We start from the raw sequence: 17026 nt of genomic DNA, 5'->3' as shown, positions 1-17026 counted from the left end.
GACTTCATGGGATTACAGACATAGTAGAATCATAGAATTGTTTGGCTGGAAAAGACCTTCAGGATCCTGATGTCCAACTGTTAGTCCAGCACTGCCAAGCTCCCCACTAAACCATATCCCATACTAATTTAAGTATGTGCATATCTGAATAAATGGATAATCTGTACTGAATCCTAATGAGATACAACTTGGGTAAGCTTCACACAGAGCTACTCTTCTTCCCTTCATTCTTACCTCTGGAGATGTAGCTGAACCAAAAGATGTCAAAGGCTTGTTCCAGGCACTGACTGAAGGTGGCTGAGGGGGGCTAATGGGTCCCACTGACAATTAAGAAAAGTTAAGTTAGAAGAACTCCAGCTGTTGTTAATGCATTCAATAAAGTTATCAACTGACTGAGAATTAAATTACATAAATTAGATTAAATTATATAAATCTTGGTTCAACAAGCTTTGGTTAAGCAATTATCAAAATATTCAGCAATTAGCAATATGCCACCTATTCAGCTGCTTTCAAGTGGGGCAATCACTATGTTTGGAAACACAGATTCCTGAAAGGATTGACAGCTGCTCATTCACAGTCAATGAAGAATGACAGCAACACAAAGCATTGAGTAATACACTGCAAAAATATCTTTTCAGAGGTATTCATAGGTTACAGTGCCACAGATGAGAATCCTGCCCTCTATTCCCTGTGCAAAATACATCCACAGGTAGAAATAAGACATCAACAGTGAGCTGCCAATCAGAACTCTCTAAAACTACAAGGCTTGCCCTCCCCACCCCAAGTCCAGAAGACATCACTTACATTTTTTGGAGATGTCATTTAGAACAGCTGTAGGAGGCACCTTGTTTTCCCATAATTCAGCTCCCAGACCATTGTGAGCCTGGGAGTTTTGCAGCACTTTGCCTGACACTGTGTATTCTGTGCTTGCTGTTCCTCCTGTGGCTTGGTTTGGTGGCTGAACAGAAGCCTGAGGCTGACCTGGGCTCTGTGGTGTGCAAGGAGGCTGTGCCTGAGCCTGTGCCTGCTGTGCAGCTGCAGCTGCTGCCTGTTGCTGCTGCTTCTTGGCAAATCTGGGTGGGAGCTTGGAATTCTGACCTCGGCCTTTTTCACTTGATCCTTTTTTGGTCCAGACCTGTGAGAAGAAACCAACTTTATTCTTAGAGCTGACTGTATGGACACCAATTACAGAATCAGAGAATCACAGAACTGTCTGAGTTGGAAGAGACCTCTAGAGATCATCTGGTCCAACTCTCCCACTAAAGCAGGATCACCTGGGGCACCTTACTCAGGACAGCATCCAGGTGGATTTTGGGAATCTCTACAGAAGGGGACTCCACAACCTCCCTGGGCAGCCTATGCCTGAATACAGTGTAGAAGCAAAGAGCAAACCCTGTCTTTAGTTTCTGTTTGTTTTGTTTTTAAGGGTATTTAACCACAAAACCAATAATTTCCCATCCATTTTCCTCTTTGAATCAACTGATATACAAACAATAGTATAAATCTTCATCACAGTATGAAAAATGGGGCTTTCAGCTTGGCAGTGTCCAGTCAAGAAGGACTGAATCCCAAGCTGACCAATTGAGACTTGATTATTAACATATTCAGTTTAATTTACTAACTCTGAACAACTTAATATCTAGTTACATTTATAAGGTGAAAATACAGCTTCTTAGGAAGGAAGATTCTGTACACATCACAACATTCCCAGTACTGCAAGGAGTTCTTTCCCACTATAAATGCTGGTCTTGTACCTGCACTGTTTGTTCTTCCTTCTTTCTACGCTCTTCATCTTGCAAGCGTTTTTGCTGCTTCTTAGACACCACTTCTGTGAAACCATCATCATTCAAGTTAGATTGGGAATCTTCAACTACTGTCACTTCAGGGTGATCATCAATGATCACAACACCTATAGAAAGAGGAAAGGTATAGATGCTGCTCTTTTAACAGCTTTCAGATGCAGGGCACCAAGCATTAAATCTGCTTTAGAGTGGAGGACTATTTCCCCACAGACACAGGTGGTGGCCCTGATTTAAGCAAGCTTCTGCTTGCCAAGTGCTTTGCTGTTGAGCTTAAAGACAAGGAATCATCTTTAAAAACTGAAAAATAGGAGGTATCTGTACCATACTCTACAGGAAATAAGAACTACTACATAAGGATTAATGAAATGTCTTCCCAGATATTAGCTGTAAGCTTATCAGTGATATCCACTGCCTTTACTTGGCAAATGGTTAAGCAAATTATTACTGTGAAAAACGCTCTGAGATATCTGATTAGATGTAGAACAAAATTGCTCTGATCTATATATACGTATGGACAATGAGATTTGACACCTTTTTTTTAGAGGCACATATGTCAAAAGCAGCAATATTCAAGTACACAATTATTCTGCTGTTTAAAAAATTTCACCTCTCCTCTTCTATAAGTTTTCAAACATCTAGCTCTATATGCAGCAAATCTAGCAGGATTTCAAGTTTTTGTTAGAATATTATCGATACATACTTGCATAATTGTTAAGGTCAAATTGAGACAAGGCATCAGCTTTCTCCTTAGGCTTTTTTGGACCAGCCTTGGGCTCTTCCCTCTTTTTGCCACTTGCATCCTTGGTGCTCTTTTGTCCTGCAGCAGTAACACCTCCATCCTCCTGATGTAAAGAGTTGCCATTGGTGGGATCAACACTAGGCACAGTCGCTGCTGGCTCTTCAAATGGTCTGTATGAGAAAGTTTGAGAAAAAGAATGACTAGGCACAGACAACACCCATGAAGGATCTAGCAAACTAATGCAGGGCTTTCCCATTATAGGGCTTTCAGTGTTGACTGTGCAACTTCTTATCAGGCTCCAGAGACTTTTACTTTCAGTTCCTTAATAAGCAGCTGTAAGTCTCTGCATAGAAAAATAAAAAATAGGAAGTAGAAAGCCACAGGGCTTGTCTTACTCTCTCTTCCACCATTCTACAAATCTAAAATAACTACTTATGAATGTGAACCACAAGAGGACAACAGAACATCATACCCATGTGTGCTTCAGAAGAGAAGCTTGGTACTCACCCTCTTTTTCCACTTCTGGGTGGAGGACCACTCCGTCTTTCACTCCTGGGTCCCGAGAAGTTCCTCCCTGGTTTAGCTGGCCCATTGTTGCCCCGTCGGTTCTGACGGTCTATTCCAGGCCGCTGACTAGAAAAACTCCTCTTGGCTATTTCCCTTTTTGGAGCTCCAGTGTTTTCTCCTGCCTTCACAGCCACCTGTGCTGCTACGTCTGCCGTTTTCTTCTCATCCCTCTCCCGCCTCTCATTGAAGTCGCTGCTTTCCGAGGCCGTTTCCCACTCTTCATTTGCCTGGTCTGAAGAATTCTGGTTGGACAGGTCTGGAGTCTTGCTTCCCGACACATCCAGAGCAGTGCTGGAGGGCTCGTTAACTGCACTGCTGACTGTGGCACTTGCTGAGGAGGTGCTTACTGCCTCGTTTATCTTTGATGCTGCCTCTCTTTCCTTCAGGCGCCTGAAGCGCGGGGGCTTATCCTGCCGCGGAGGCCGCGCGGGCCTCTGTCTTCGTGGCCTCTCTCTGTTTGGATCAAACTTTCTCTCGAATTTTGGAGGTCTTTTATCAACTGGTATAGGGCCATAATGTTCATTTCTCCTCGGAGGCTCCCCGTCTTCTGGTTTCATGATCTCAGGTTGTCTGGGGTTCCACTGGTTGTCCCTGTAGGCTGGTCTCCTGATGGTGGAAGGCCGGGGAGGACGCCCACCGGGATCCCTGCCACCCCGCCTGTACATTCCCCCTCTGCCTCGCCTGGAAGGTTCTCCTTTAGGAAGAAATCCCGGTTTGGGTTTGTTCTCATCATCTCTTATGTATGTTTTTTCTAAGGACCTGTTGTCTACTCTGATATTGTTTTCAGGCTTGAATGACAAAGGCTTTGGAGGCTTCTTGCCATCAGCCCTCTCCTCCCTCTTTGGGTGCTTGCCTTTCACCAGACTGTCCTTGTCGGAGAGCAGCGTGTCGCTGGCGCTTTCATGAACTTCACTGTCAGAATCTGTCTCTGAACCGTGCTGCCGACGCCGTTTCGGAATCACTTCAAAGTCAGAACTCTCACTACGAGTTTCACTCTCTTCTCTCTGCCTAACAGGCCCCGAAGGCACGTGCTCAGACCTAGGCTTAGGATCTCTGTAGTGTGGGTACTCTCTGTTATGGCCTCTGCTGCCCCGACCACGTCCTCCATAAGAGCCCCTGTAGCTACGACCTCTGGAATAATACTCGCCACGACCCCTGCCTCTGTAGCCCTGATCTGGGAACCAGTCTCTATCCCTCGCCTCTTTCCAGTATGTCCTGGGTGGCAAGCCAGGCTCTCTTTTCACTGGTCTGGTTTCTAAGCGTGGTTTCTCCACGACCTCCTTGCTCACTGCCTTCTCAGCCTGCTTCTCCTCCTTCACCGCAGGGGCCGGCGGCTGCTGCGCTGGGGGCTGCGGGGGCGGCTGCTGCGGCAGGGCTGGGGGAAGAGGTGGAGCAGCGGGTTGGGCAGCAGGCAGGGGCTGCTGGACTGCAGGGCTGGGGGGCTGAGCAGCACCTTTAGCTGCAGGCTCAGCTTGGCTGCTTTCCTGGCTTGCTGGTGTCGGGGCAGCTTCCTGGGTTGTCTTCTTAGCCAGAGGAGCACTGCTGGAGGCAGACGGCTCTGGCTCAGCCGGAGGCAGCGGCACTTGAGGTGCTTCCTTTTTGTCACTTTTTTCAGCCTTGCTAGGTTTCTCACTAGCTGTCTTTTCTCCTTCTTTCTCCTTCTTCTGCTCACGTTCTTCTCTCTGTTCACGCTCTTCCTTCATATCCCTAAGCACAGGTTTTTTAATGGGACCTGATCTTCTCACTGGCCTGTCACCGCCTTCGTCCCTCCTGCCATAACCTGGCCTGGGACCCCATCTGGTTTCAGACTTAGGTTTGAAGGTTTTTTCAGGTTTTGGTCCTTCTGATGTTCTATTATTGATCAAAATTTCTTTTTTTGGCTTAATTTCAAGTCTCTCAATTGTCTCCTTTGTGTCAACGGGCCTGTTGTTTAATTTAGTGATATTTGCTGCTGTCTCATTCCTCTGGTCTTCTGATTTCAGAGAGTGACTTGAGCCATGGGAAATGCTTCTCTTCAGCGAAGGGTGACTTTCCCCCACAGACACCAATTCTTCTGGAGAGCTATGTGTAACTTTCTCTTTTACTCCTTCAAAATTAGATGTGTCAGTCTGGGGAGGCTGTACATCTTCCAAAGGCCTGCTTGGGAACTTCTGTACCTCTACTTCTCCCGATTCTCTGAAAAAGTCTGTCTTTGGATGAGAGTCCAACTGGTTGTGTTCTACAGGATAAGCAGTGGCTGGGACAGCAATCCTGTCCTGCTCCAAGCGTGCCTCAGACCTAAGCAGCAAGCAATTGAGAATGTTAGGGTGTGGGCAAAAAAATTGCCTAGATATTTACTTAAATCATTTTCTATTAAAGAAGGATTAAGCTCTAGAAATAACAGGTATCGATTTTCACTAGTGGCTGCTAGTTGTAGGCTGCTAGTTAATTTTATCCTGATTCAGAGTACAGTGTCACAGGCACAATTAAGAACAAGAATCTATTATTGTTAAGGGCTAGGTGTGCAATCTGAAACGGAGATCCCAAGCTGGCAGGCTGGTATCACAAGTGTTACCCAGACAGCAGTACAGCAATAACTTCTGGGTACTAAGGAAGCCTTCCTGACCATCTGTCATGCAGCAAAGGTCAAAAGTGACTTGTTTTATACTAGTACTAAATACATCACTTTTGAAATTAATACAACATCAGAAACAAATTTTTTATGCCAGGGAAAAGGGAGTGTAGAAGAACACTGTAGGAGTGTTCTCAAAAACTGAAAATTCAAAATACTATGGCAAACACCATTTATCAAATTGGGTTAAGGATCCTAAATTGTCTTCCTAGACCTTATTTACAGAGCAGGCATGTCTTTTGTTCTGTACAACAAAGCCAGGTACACCACATGTCCCAGTCACAATCCTTTCTTAAAGTTGTATATAAGGAACAGCTGTAACTCAAGTCAGCTTAACCTGTGTTTTGCCATGAAGTTACACAACCACATGTGTCAGTTGGTAGGGCTTGGGAAAGTGACAGGCAAATCAAGTACATGATTTAGGCTTACCTCAAATCATCAGGCTCTTCTAAGACTTTGGGAGGAGAAGTGGATTGCTGAGGCTCTGCATGGGGGTATGGGTCTGACCCCCACATCAGGCGGGGCTCTGACAGAGGAACTGGGTGCTCTCTGGCTGAACGAGCCATGTGTTCAAAGGAATCTGAACTGGTTGCTGAGCCCTCTATCTGATCTCTTCTCATCAGTGGTTTGGGAGGCATAATTCCTGTGATAGATTTAAATTCAACAATTGAAGCAGGTTTAACATTAGCAAAGAAACCAGAAGACTAACAAAGCATATCAGGAGGCAGTGAAGAATAATATTCTTTCTCCTCCCATCTCCCTTCCTCTGTTCCCTCTTCTTGAAACCAAGTATCTATTCTCTGCCTCAGAATTAAAACAACTGCCTCAGATAAATAGGTCTTTAACTGTCACTAACAAGCTTGCAATGTCAAAGCTGTGATTTTACTTCATAGTCAAAAGATAAAAATTGTCGTAATTTTTCCTGTAACACTAATATCTATTTTGTCCCAATTAATAAAATAATGCCATTTCCTTCTTAAAAACCCCACCCATGTGCTTCTACTATGAACAGTGTGGCTAGGGAAAGACTTCTGCTAAAAAAAAAAATAAATCACCAGACAGAAAATGCTGCCAGATTTTACCTGGATGAATAGGGGGCATATCCATTGCAGGCCTCCCTGACATCATCCGTGGGTCCATGTAGGATTGCATCATGAGCCAGCGTGGATCAAACCCCATTGAGGCCAAATGCTGAGGATGGGGCTGCATGGGCTGGTAAAGGGGTCTGTGCTGGGGAGGGGGGACAGGACCACTAGAAGGCTGGGAGGGAGCAGACTGAGGAAGGACACCTTGCTGTTGCTGCTGCCACTGCTGCTGTTTCATTTGCTCCTGCAAAACAGAAAACAGACCTTTTGTTAAGAGGAGGACTTGAGTTAGGGTTCAAGTAACTCTTGGAAACAAGTACAGTTATTCCCTGAACACTAAAGCATTTGGAAAGTTGACCACAAACATGCATTAGGATGAACCAGGAGAAAGGGGAGAAAACCAAACTGGGTAATTTAGACCAGCTCCAGTTTTGCTGGTGTTCTTTTGAGACACAGAACCACTTCTAGGCCAGACATGTCATTAATGCAAAGTGCTCTTCAGACCAGAGAACCCAAGTCCAGATGACATCTGCAAGTATCACACCCTTTAAGAAAAGCAATGATGATGAGACCCCAGACTCCACAGGCACCCACAGGGCAATGCTCAACTTCCAGCAACTGATGCAAAAATGGCAGGCTATAAAAGCCTCTCTTATCTTCTGCTCACTTACTAAGTTTGCAAGTGATGAGAAGTGTCTCAGGCAAAGCAATTCCTGCCAATACTACAGAGTTACAGAAGTTGGACACTACACATTTTAGGCTTTTGGGAACTCCTGTGGTCACATTCTTATGCAGAATGAGGCAGAAGGCACAATGAAGTTCCATCTTTCAATGAAATAGTTACCTGCTGCCTCTGAAATCTTGGTGGTAATGACTTCTGGAACTGTTTAGAGTAGCCTGAGGAGACAGCAGGACGGGTCTGAGATCCTGAATCTGGCTCAGCCTCATGAGTCACCTGTGCTATCTCCTTCTCGTTCCGACTGCTGTCTTGTCGGGTAAAGACTGCTTGATCTTCTAGGAAAACACAAAACAAAACAAAACACCAGAATAAAGACACCTGGGAGACAAGGGTGAATGTTAAAACTATGCCAATTTCACCAGAATGTTTGGTTAAGGATGCTGTTTTAAAATGAAAGCAGTATGCCTTCTCTAACCTCACACTCTGAGCTTCAACCAACACAGGCAAAAAAAAGAACAATCCCTCAAAACAGAATAATTGTTGTTATTACATCTCTCAGTGTTCTTTTAAACTCAAATATACAGTGGGTAATCAACCACTGGCATTCAGGTTTGTAACTCCTATGTGATTTGAGAAGTGTTCTATCCATGCTAACATATTACATTGAATCAACATTCTCTTTTCAGTGGTGCCCAGTAACAGGACAAGGAATAAGGGGTTTAAAAGCTAGAACATAGCAAGTTCCACCCCAATATGAGGAGAAACTTCTTCCCTGTGAGGGTGAGGGAGCCCAGGCTGCTCAGGGAGGTTGTGGAGTCTCCTTCTCTGGAGACTTTCAAAACCCACCTGGCTGTGTTCCTGCGTGACCTGCCCTGGGTGACCCTGCTTTGGCACTTCTAGAGGTCCCTTCCAACCCCTCACATTCTGTGATTCTAACTTTAAAATATGTGCTCTTAGTGTCTACTTCTTTAGGCTTGCTGAAGAAACAGAACAGCTGAAATAATTTACATGGCTTTTTAGTAATATGAGTTGCTGACCCTCTTTCAGCAAGAAAGGAGAGGGTTTTTTTTTATTTCTGTATTTTTCCAAGTCCAACTTAAATGACATAACCCACTTTTCCCTCTAAGGTTTTGATGACTTGGCCAACAGATCCAGCTCAAAGGACAGTTAGCAGCTGTCATGTGCCAGGAAAAGAAATGGTCTAGATGAACTATGTTAATTAGGCATGCAAATTACACTCCTAAATTACAAGTATGCTCAGTGGCTCAGCTGTAAGACAGACAACTCCTACTTGTGTACAATCATACCTTTTTCTTCCTTGTTATTCCTGGTTTCACTTTCTTGTTTTTCTACTACAGGTGTTGCCACAGGTTCTACAGGCTCAGGAACTTCATGTGCTGGTTTTTCCTCTTCTTTCTCTTTCTCGTTCTCCTTTTCTTCTTTCTCCATCTCCTGTTCTTTCTCTTTCTCCCTTTCTTGTTCTTTTGCCTTCTCCAGTTTTTCTTTTTCTTCTTTTTCCTTTTCTCTCTCCCTTTCCCTCTCTTTTTCCTTCTCCTTCTCTTTCTCTCTTTCCCGCTCTCTCTCCCGCTCCCTCTCTTTTTCCCTCTCCCGCTCCCTTTCTCTTTCCCTTTCCCTCTCCCTCTCTCTCTCTCTTTCCCTCTCTCTCTCTTTCAGAGGGTCTTCTCGGGAGGGCTTGGTCACACAGCCAAATTTCTCATTTAACCTTTTCAGCTTTTCAGCACAAGCTGCTTTTCGTTGCTCTTCCATTCTCCTCTCTTCCTCTTCCCGCCGCTTTCGGGCTCGCTCCACTGCTGCAGATATCTCTGACTGCTGCCTTCTCCTCTGCTTCCAAATTTCATCTTCATCTGGGACTGGTTTAGGGGGAAAGGGTCCCTGCCTTCCAGGTCCTATCTGGCGATCAGGGGGAGGAGGGTGCTGCAATATTAAAATCAGTTTAAGTCATGCTGAACGTGTTATTAAATAAACAGCCAGGTGAAACATTACGTGCCAGCTCTCTCTTGCCACATGTATTGGAACAGCACTTTTAAAAATCAAGATATGGAAGGAAGAAAAAGCAAGGCCCCACCTTCCTGCTCCAGGTCAAATTCACACAATCAGAGCTCAGAAAGGAGCAGTAAAGACTCAGTTGGTCTCGTCACTCTTCCTCTCTATCACAGAGGCAAAGTGATAGCAAAGGTGACAATTTTAGATTTTGCCTCATGCTGCTCTAAATCACAGAGACTCAGGGGAAATCTCAAACAGAAAGGAGGAAATCTCCCCAAAGGAGCCAACGAAATCCAAGGTAACTCAGGATATCTCAGATTTTAAGAAGGACTGTTGAAAATTGGCAAGAAGCATCTATGAATGCATTTGCTTTGGGACTGCCATCTCCCTGTCTGCCTTGGCAGCCAGCCCTTCAGCTCTGTTCCCATGTCCCTGTCCCCTCTAGATCCCCAGTGGGGCTGGACAACTGGAAACTGAAAAGTTCTCATGCATTTTGTATGCCACTTAGACAATGGGGCTACTTTACACACTCAGCAGCGTGGCTGTTTAAGTCCCATTCTTACCAGCCCCAGGCACTACGATCATTCTACTTATTTAAAAGAAAAAAAAAAAAAAAAAAGGCTTACCCTAGGTGAAGCCTTTTTTTCTTAGTCTGAATCCCTCTACCACTAAACAATTTAACTCAAGGAAATCAGGCCAATCCTAATCTTTCTTACCGGTGGCAGAAGAGATTTTGGATGAAGAGCAGGACCACCTCTTTCATGCAGAGAGGGCTGGGGTGGAACCCGATCCTATTGGATCAAACACAGAACACCAGGGTTAAGGAAGCTCAGAACAGTCAAACTGATAAATTTCAGACCATTTTCTACTGTATCAGGATACTACACCTAGGGAACTATCTGTCTGTGACACAAATCTGCAAGCAAAACAAGGGCAAGAACATTTTCACTTTATGCACTGAGAACTGAACAATTTAAACATTCACACATCCAACTTGCAGAATTTCAACAGAAAACTTTTTCCTCAGATTCAGTGTAGCATGAAATCCTGAAAGACATGAGCTTGATACACAGAGAAAGTGCAAGTAAATACACTTCAAGATCCCCATCTTTATTATTACTGTCATCAAGAAGAAACACTGTGGATAACAACACACTAGATCAAGACATGCTGTATTTATTTTGTGACCAGAAGCAGCTGAGCTGACTAAGCAGCCCCCAATCAGATGGGTTAATGCTTTGACTGATGTTCATGGCCTTAACTGACCTGACAGTCTGGAAAGACACCCAAGTCAGACCTCTCCTGACCAGGCTGCTGCCAGAAGAGCTGCAGAGAAGAAAACACACAAACCTGATCAAGCTGAGAACTCTTGCTGAAAGACCCTTTGGTGGCTGCTGTGGAAACCTGGGTGGTGGACTTAGAACTTGTCTGTTCTTCTGCTTCTTTCTGGCCATCAGGACTTTGGGAATCTTTTGACGGTGTTTGCTCATCACTGTGTGCAAAGAAACAAGAAAAAAGAAGATATACTCCACACAGGTATTTGGTAATTTGTCTTCTACCCTGCACAGTTTTTACCATGAGTGAAATTTCCTCACAGTGAGGATCATTTCTACTACATGCCCAGCTGCCTGGAGCATGCAGGCAGTTACAGGATTTAATACAACGTTAAATAACTGGAATCAGTGTTATTGGAAGGAGTACTTGCACTCCTGTTAAACCTTCCCAAAAGCTGAGCTAGTTAAGTGGCATTCAGACCCAACAGGCAACACCAACTCACCCACTTTCCTTCTCTTTTTGACTACTTCCTTGCTCATCATCGTCACTGAAGTTCAACTGCTCAGTGTAATCCACTTCACTCTGAGCACCTGATACAAAAGCAAATATTCAGTTAATCTTTCAGGAAGTTTCCATGTACAAATAAGAGTAACCTTTAATATGGATGTTCTTACCTGCCCAGCCTTCATCAGCCTCAGCATCCAGATTATCAAATTTATCAAGCTCTTTCAGCTCACTGGCACTGAGGATGGATGGGCGCTCGATGGGTTCTGAGCACCAGGAAGGTGGTCCCCTTCCCCTTGGCCCTCTGGAACAAGAGGAACAGAGCCATCCTTGACTATGGAGAAATGCTCACAAAGGAGAAAAAATAGTTTTATAATGCACTACAGTTCTACTGTAATTGGAGAGAAGTAGAGTTGAGAACCAGGAACTAACTACTTCCATTATAACCATGACATATTTCTTTTACAGCCTTCTTTTACATTAACTACCAGATGAGCTTTCAAAGCTGTCTTTAAGAGACTTCAGCTCCTCCCAGTCCAAACCCTGCAATGTGCAGAACTCTGTCAAGTTCTCCAGTTGAGCTGCCAAACCCAAGCAGCTCCATGGCACTGCTCCACAGAAGCCAAACCTGTGGCACTAACCAGTGGCAGTTTTTATGCAGTGTAGAACCATTATTATCAAGATACTCATTTGCAATTTTTTTCCTTTCTATTTTTTTTGTTTTCATTGAGTCACAGAGTTCATACCCCACACAACAGTAACACCTGTAAAGCTGCTTACCTGAGTGGCTCAGAATTGGGAAACCTTGTTGGACCTTGCATGGAAGGAGGATATGCCATTCTAGGATACTGATTAAACATCTAAAAAATGTTTAAAAAGAGACATTTGTTAAAAAATATTGCATGAAGCATACTGAGCTCATCAAAGGAATCATAATGGAAGTAAAACAAGACTCTTCACTCAAACCAGTTTGCTATCTAATGCCAAGTGTGTGACATCAAACTGGACCAATTACAAGCATTAATCACTAACTCCAGAAAAGTTCAAACTCAGTGCAGAGGAGCAGCAACAGGTTGCCACATCCTTTGAGGACTTGGCTGTGATCTCACCCTTCTGGCAGAGCTGCTAAGCATTCTGAGGAGGAGGGAGCAGGGGAGATAAGAAATCAGAATAGCCAATAATCAACCCCTGCTGCTTAAAAACTTGTCACTTAATCATCACTTACATAAGGTGGCATCACTGCCCTGTACTGAGATGAGAGAGGTGGTTGCTGCTGGCCATTCAGCTTGGGCTGAGGGACTTGGGGTAATCTCACATCCCTCTTCTCTGCTGCCTTCTGGCCATCAGTTTGTTCTGCTGGTGTGGCATTACCATCTTCCTGCCCAAGAGCCTTAGCTTCTTGATCAGTTGGAGAGCCAGGAGAGTTGCTCTTATTGCCACCCTCTCTCCAGCTGGTAGCATCTGCATGGACAGCATCAGTAGGGGAAAAACACAAGAACAGACTTTATATTACACATTTAGACAGGCAGGATGAAAAACACAGATGATCACATTTGGGACTGAAACAAGCAACATCCACTTGAAAAAACTGGGGCTCTTTTCTAGTACTCCTCAGCCCCACATCCAGCTGCCCTCCTGAAGGGCAAGAGTTACATTTATAGACTGTTCTAGTTGTCCTGCTCTACCTATCAAAACACAATGCAATTTAGGAAGGATACTGATAGTAGCACAAGAGAGAAAACAGCTGTGTTGAGTGGGCCATTGTTGACTCAGCATGAAGATACTGTCAAGGGACAGATCAAGCTTGTTAACCAACAAAGGCCTTACCATGAAACTCTCCAGCAGCTCAAAATGACATTTATTTGTGCATTATATTCTAAGTGAAGGCAGGTATCCAGATTCTGCCTTGTATCTGATAGCTGGCTTGTATCTCTGTCTGATTGCTAAAAAAGCCCAGGAGAAGTAAAGGATTTTTATGACCCATCACTTGTGCCAAGCACTCCCTTCTTCCTGGAGTTTCTGCAAGGCATGGGCTAGGGGACAAAAAAAAAAACAAAAAACAAAAAACAAAAACAAGGACTCAGCAGCAGTGATCAGATCCATAGGGGTCATCAACAATTCACAGACCCACACTGTAGATAATCCTCTTTTAGGGGCATAAACCCTTTAAAAACTGCTAAACTATGCTCCTAAATATCCATTACACTGCTTCCACTTATCTTTGACTGGGTACACAGCTGCTAAAGGGGCAGCACTTGCCAAGTTTGTTGAGCTTTCTGCTGTCAGACCTGAAAAAAAGGCTTAATATAGCATGTGAAGTACTGACCAAAACTCCAGCTGCCTGCAGGAGTCTGGAACAGGCACACAAAGCTATTTTCCTAATCTGGCACTGGACAGCTCTGCAGTTTCTTGAAAACTTATTCTTAACGTTAGAATCAACTGAAGACCTGAACAAGAACTTGGCCTTGGTCTGCAGGACTTGACTGAAAACTGAGGTTTTCCTTCAAAAGCAATAAAATTTCCCCAAGATTTGTAGTATATACTTACTTTGTGGTCGTAAGCTGGGGCCTGATCCATGTTCTTCAGCTGCATCTTTCTCTTTCCCTGACTTTTCCTGATCCCCAGCTGCCGGCAGACTGGGGAACTCTTGCTGGAAATAACTGTTTACTGGAAGAGCTGGACCTATACAGTAGAATTGTCCAAAAGTCACAACTTTCTGTAGTCAAAGCAGTTTAGAAATTGGTAAAAGTCTCATCTTAAACCAAATCAGCTTACTGGTCAAATAATTAACATAAGCAAGGATCAATCCTTGTAAAGCACTCACATTCTGTGGCCCTGTGAATCAATTCCCCCCTATACTGATGGATATTGACCTATCAGGTCAACAGCATTTTAATATCAAATTATTTATCTTACTGAGAAAGACTTCTGTTCAAACAGCCTGAATAATGTCCAGTTTACATACAATCTTTATTACTGGCTTCTCTAAGAGACATTGTATTAGGCTACGTGGACTAGGGGGCAAACTCAAAAAAGAATCTGAACATATGTGGTGCAAAACACCCCAATCCTCATGGTATCTTTTCATTCAGTTAACAGCTAGAAAAGCTGCTCTTCTCTATAGTCCATAGAAGAACCCTCTATAGGACACGTGTGTTCTGGTTGGTTGTGGGTTTTTTGTTTTGTTTTCAAGATTAAGCATCAAGCACAGGAGAAACTCCTTACTCTTTCTACTTTGTAAAGACATGGCAGCAAATACCACTACTTATCCCAGTACCTCCAGAATTCCTTGAAATCTTTCAATTTTTATTCCAACTTTACAGATGATGTTAACTTTTTTTGGGGTTGATGGACACTGGAGTCTTTGACATTCCCAAGCACCTACAGCCAATGACTTGTTTAAGGGGACTGGCAGTGACACTGAGCAGAGGCCTCTCCAGAGGTCCTGTGGCACTTAACATTCATGAGTTTTATCAATCTTTAAAAACCTTTCCTGCTCAACTTTACACAGTGACAGCAACAATGTTTTAATTGCAAAGTAACAGCATCCTCAGTGATCAGCCTGACAGTGCTTAAGCTATCAACCTAAACTAGCCAGACTCTCAGCCAACAGCTCAGAAAGAAGTTAAAAGAACTCAAGGATGTTTTGGCAGCAGTTAACCCTGACTCTAGCCCAGGTATGAGCTGAAAAATACATGCTGCCATTTACATTTTCTCATCCTTCCTTTCTACTTGGCCAGCACCAGCACCAGAGAAGGATTCAGTCCTGCCTCACTCAACTCAAGTTTTAAAGAGCATAAGGCAGTGGAATGAGGGTTGCAATGCATCCAAGGCACCTGAAAAGATGAAAATTTCCACCACCAAATGCAGATCAGGGAAGCATGAGCACCAACAGGTGTATGCTGAGCTTCAAACTGAGGAGGGTAACAAGCAGATGATGCCAATCCACATCCTGCATTTCTTTTTGAAACAGCAAACCCATTGCTGCATGAACTGAATGACATGAGGATGCCATCTGGGCTTGGCACACAAGCTGTCATGGTAACTACAAAATAATTAGCTAAATGCATTCTGAACCACTGAGCTGAATCATTATTTCCTGGGTCACAGAGATGATCTTGTCATCCTATGTAGAAAGGTTGGTGTGCAGATCACTTTGCATCACTGTTAATTCCTCTTTTTAATCCTACAAAATTTCTATGGAAGCTTAAAGGACAGGAGTTCCTGTATTAACACTGAACACTGAGAGGACCACAAAGTGGAGAAGCTGGAACTGTCGCTTCTAATAGAAAGAGCAAAATCATGAGATGTGTGATATTAACAAACACCAAATAATGGCTTGGATGTTACCTCTATGCAATTCAGATTTTACTGCTCTAAGATCTCTATCCAGAAGAGAGCTCCCTTCCTCAACTCAAAAGGGCCAAAACTATTTTGTAGCCACAGAAACCTTTTAAGTCTCAAATTTAAGGAATAAATCACATCATAGGCATCTTCTGTAACAAAGATACAGGAATTCCAAGTAAACTCTCACTCTACAAGCAATTAAAAAGTCTGCTGAAGATGTAGCTCAGCTCTTACATCTGTAATGAAAGCACTCGAGCTGAGATTCATGCTAATGGAAATACTTTTCCATCCTTTCATATCATGATGTTTAAAATTGCCCCAAAAGAAACCTTTAATGCATTTGCCAGAATAAACCAACCCTACTTGACCACTATCACTTTGAAAACAAAACAACCAAGAAAACTATAAAAGTACTGATGTACATTTAAATAGAAGCTGGAGTACACACATTTTGCAGAAAATGATCCAAAATTATGACCAGAACAACCACTAACTGTTTATGGCTCTTCCCCAGGCTGAAACATTATGCATTCATTACAACTCCTGAGATTTTTGCTCCTCACTTAGAGCCACACTGAAGACCTTACAACTCTCACCACCACTCTCCCCCATCCATCCAAAAAAAGAGCAGTCAGACCTCCAACTCGAGCTGGAGCTCACTTGAGGGACAGGAGAGCTTCCCCTTCCATCCCAGAGAGCTGCATCCCAGAGTCCCAGGTGTCTTGGTGAAGATCCCAGCAGCCTGGGTCACTCCCAGCCTGCTAGGCCAGGCAGGAATCCTTCCCTCCACCTCATTACATCACTTACCATCTTGTCCACCTGGTTTGGTGTTGGCCCAGGATTTGGCAACAGGAGCAGCTTCTGGAGGAGCTGGAACAGCAGGTTTTGGCTGTGTCTGTGGCACGTCTGGCTGTCTGGAATGAGAGGAAAAGGACTGGTGATGACAAGGGGGTGAGCAGAGAGGAAGATCATCAGGATTATTACTGCAAACAACTCAGATGAAACGAGGTATCTGTGCAGCTGAAGAGCCAGTAACTACTTTCCTGCAGAAAAAGCATTTTCTAATATGAAAGGAGTTGCTATAGTAACAGTTAAAATTTGGAATAAATTAGCTAATTCTTTCATGAGTAGATTTTCCAAACTGGAGGGGAATGAATGAAAATGGCTGGGCAGAAAATGCAGTCAGACATGAACAGAATTATAACTTCTGAGGCAGCATATTGTACAATCAAAAACCACTTCATCTATAACCATGGAAGGGAATAATTTGAAATAATGTTGCCTAAGGATTTAAGAGAGAAAAGCACTTAAAGGCTACAGTGAACTGAGAGAAAGAAGGCAAATACATCAGAAATGATGAGGGAAAAAGAGCTGATAAGCAATGCTTAAGACATAATGAAAAAATGTATGGGT

General features: G+C 43.7%; 1 protein-coding gene across 26 annotated transcripts in view; it reads right to left on the bottom strand.

The window, feature by feature from the left end:
• Window positions 1-17026, bottom strand: part of PRRC2C (proline rich coiled-coil 2C) — a 60851-nt gene that overhangs the window by 26880 nt on the left and 16945 nt on the right. For 17 of the 26 annotated variants that reach the window (XM_071751473.1, XM_071751478.1, XM_071751477.1 and 14 more), the window contains 17 exons: window positions 16421-16527; window positions 13814-13948; window positions 12492-12742; window positions 12047-12126; window positions 11437-11570; window positions 11265-11352; window positions 10838-10979; window positions 10204-10278; window positions 8791-9418; window positions 7649-7818; window positions 6802-7048; window positions 6149-6362; window positions 3049-5385; window positions 2503-2711; window positions 1755-1909; window positions 805-1135; window positions 235-320 (listed from right to left, as the gene is read on the bottom strand). In XM_071751473.1, coding sequence (XP_071607574.1) covers window positions 235-320; window positions 805-1135; window positions 1755-1909; window positions 2503-2711; window positions 3049-5385; window positions 6149-6362; window positions 6802-7048; window positions 7649-7818; window positions 8791-9418; window positions 10204-10278; window positions 10838-10979; window positions 11265-11352; window positions 11437-11570; window positions 12047-12126; window positions 12492-12742; window positions 13814-13948; window positions 16421-16527 — 5389 coding nt within the window. The remainder of the gene's footprint in view (window positions 1-234; window positions 321-804; window positions 1136-1754; window positions 1910-2502; window positions 2712-3048; window positions 5386-6148; window positions 6363-6801; window positions 7049-7648; window positions 7819-8790; window positions 9419-10203; window positions 10279-10837; window positions 10980-11264; window positions 11353-11436; window positions 11571-12046; window positions 12127-12491; window positions 12743-13813; window positions 13949-16420; window positions 16528-17026) is intronic. The other 9 variants (XM_071751483.1, XM_071751494.1, XM_071751497.1 and 6 more) reach the window with 3 other exon arrangements.

This window comes from Heliangelus exortis, chromosome 8 (assembly GCF_036169615.1).
Source record: "Heliangelus exortis chromosome 8, bHelExo1.hap1, whole genome shotgun sequence".
Taxonomy (NCBI): Eukaryota; Metazoa; Chordata; class Aves; order Apodiformes; family Trochilidae; genus Heliangelus; species Heliangelus exortis.
The sequence above is the reverse complement of the archived record's forward strand: the minus strand, read 5'-3'. Positions and strand labels throughout refer to the sequence as shown.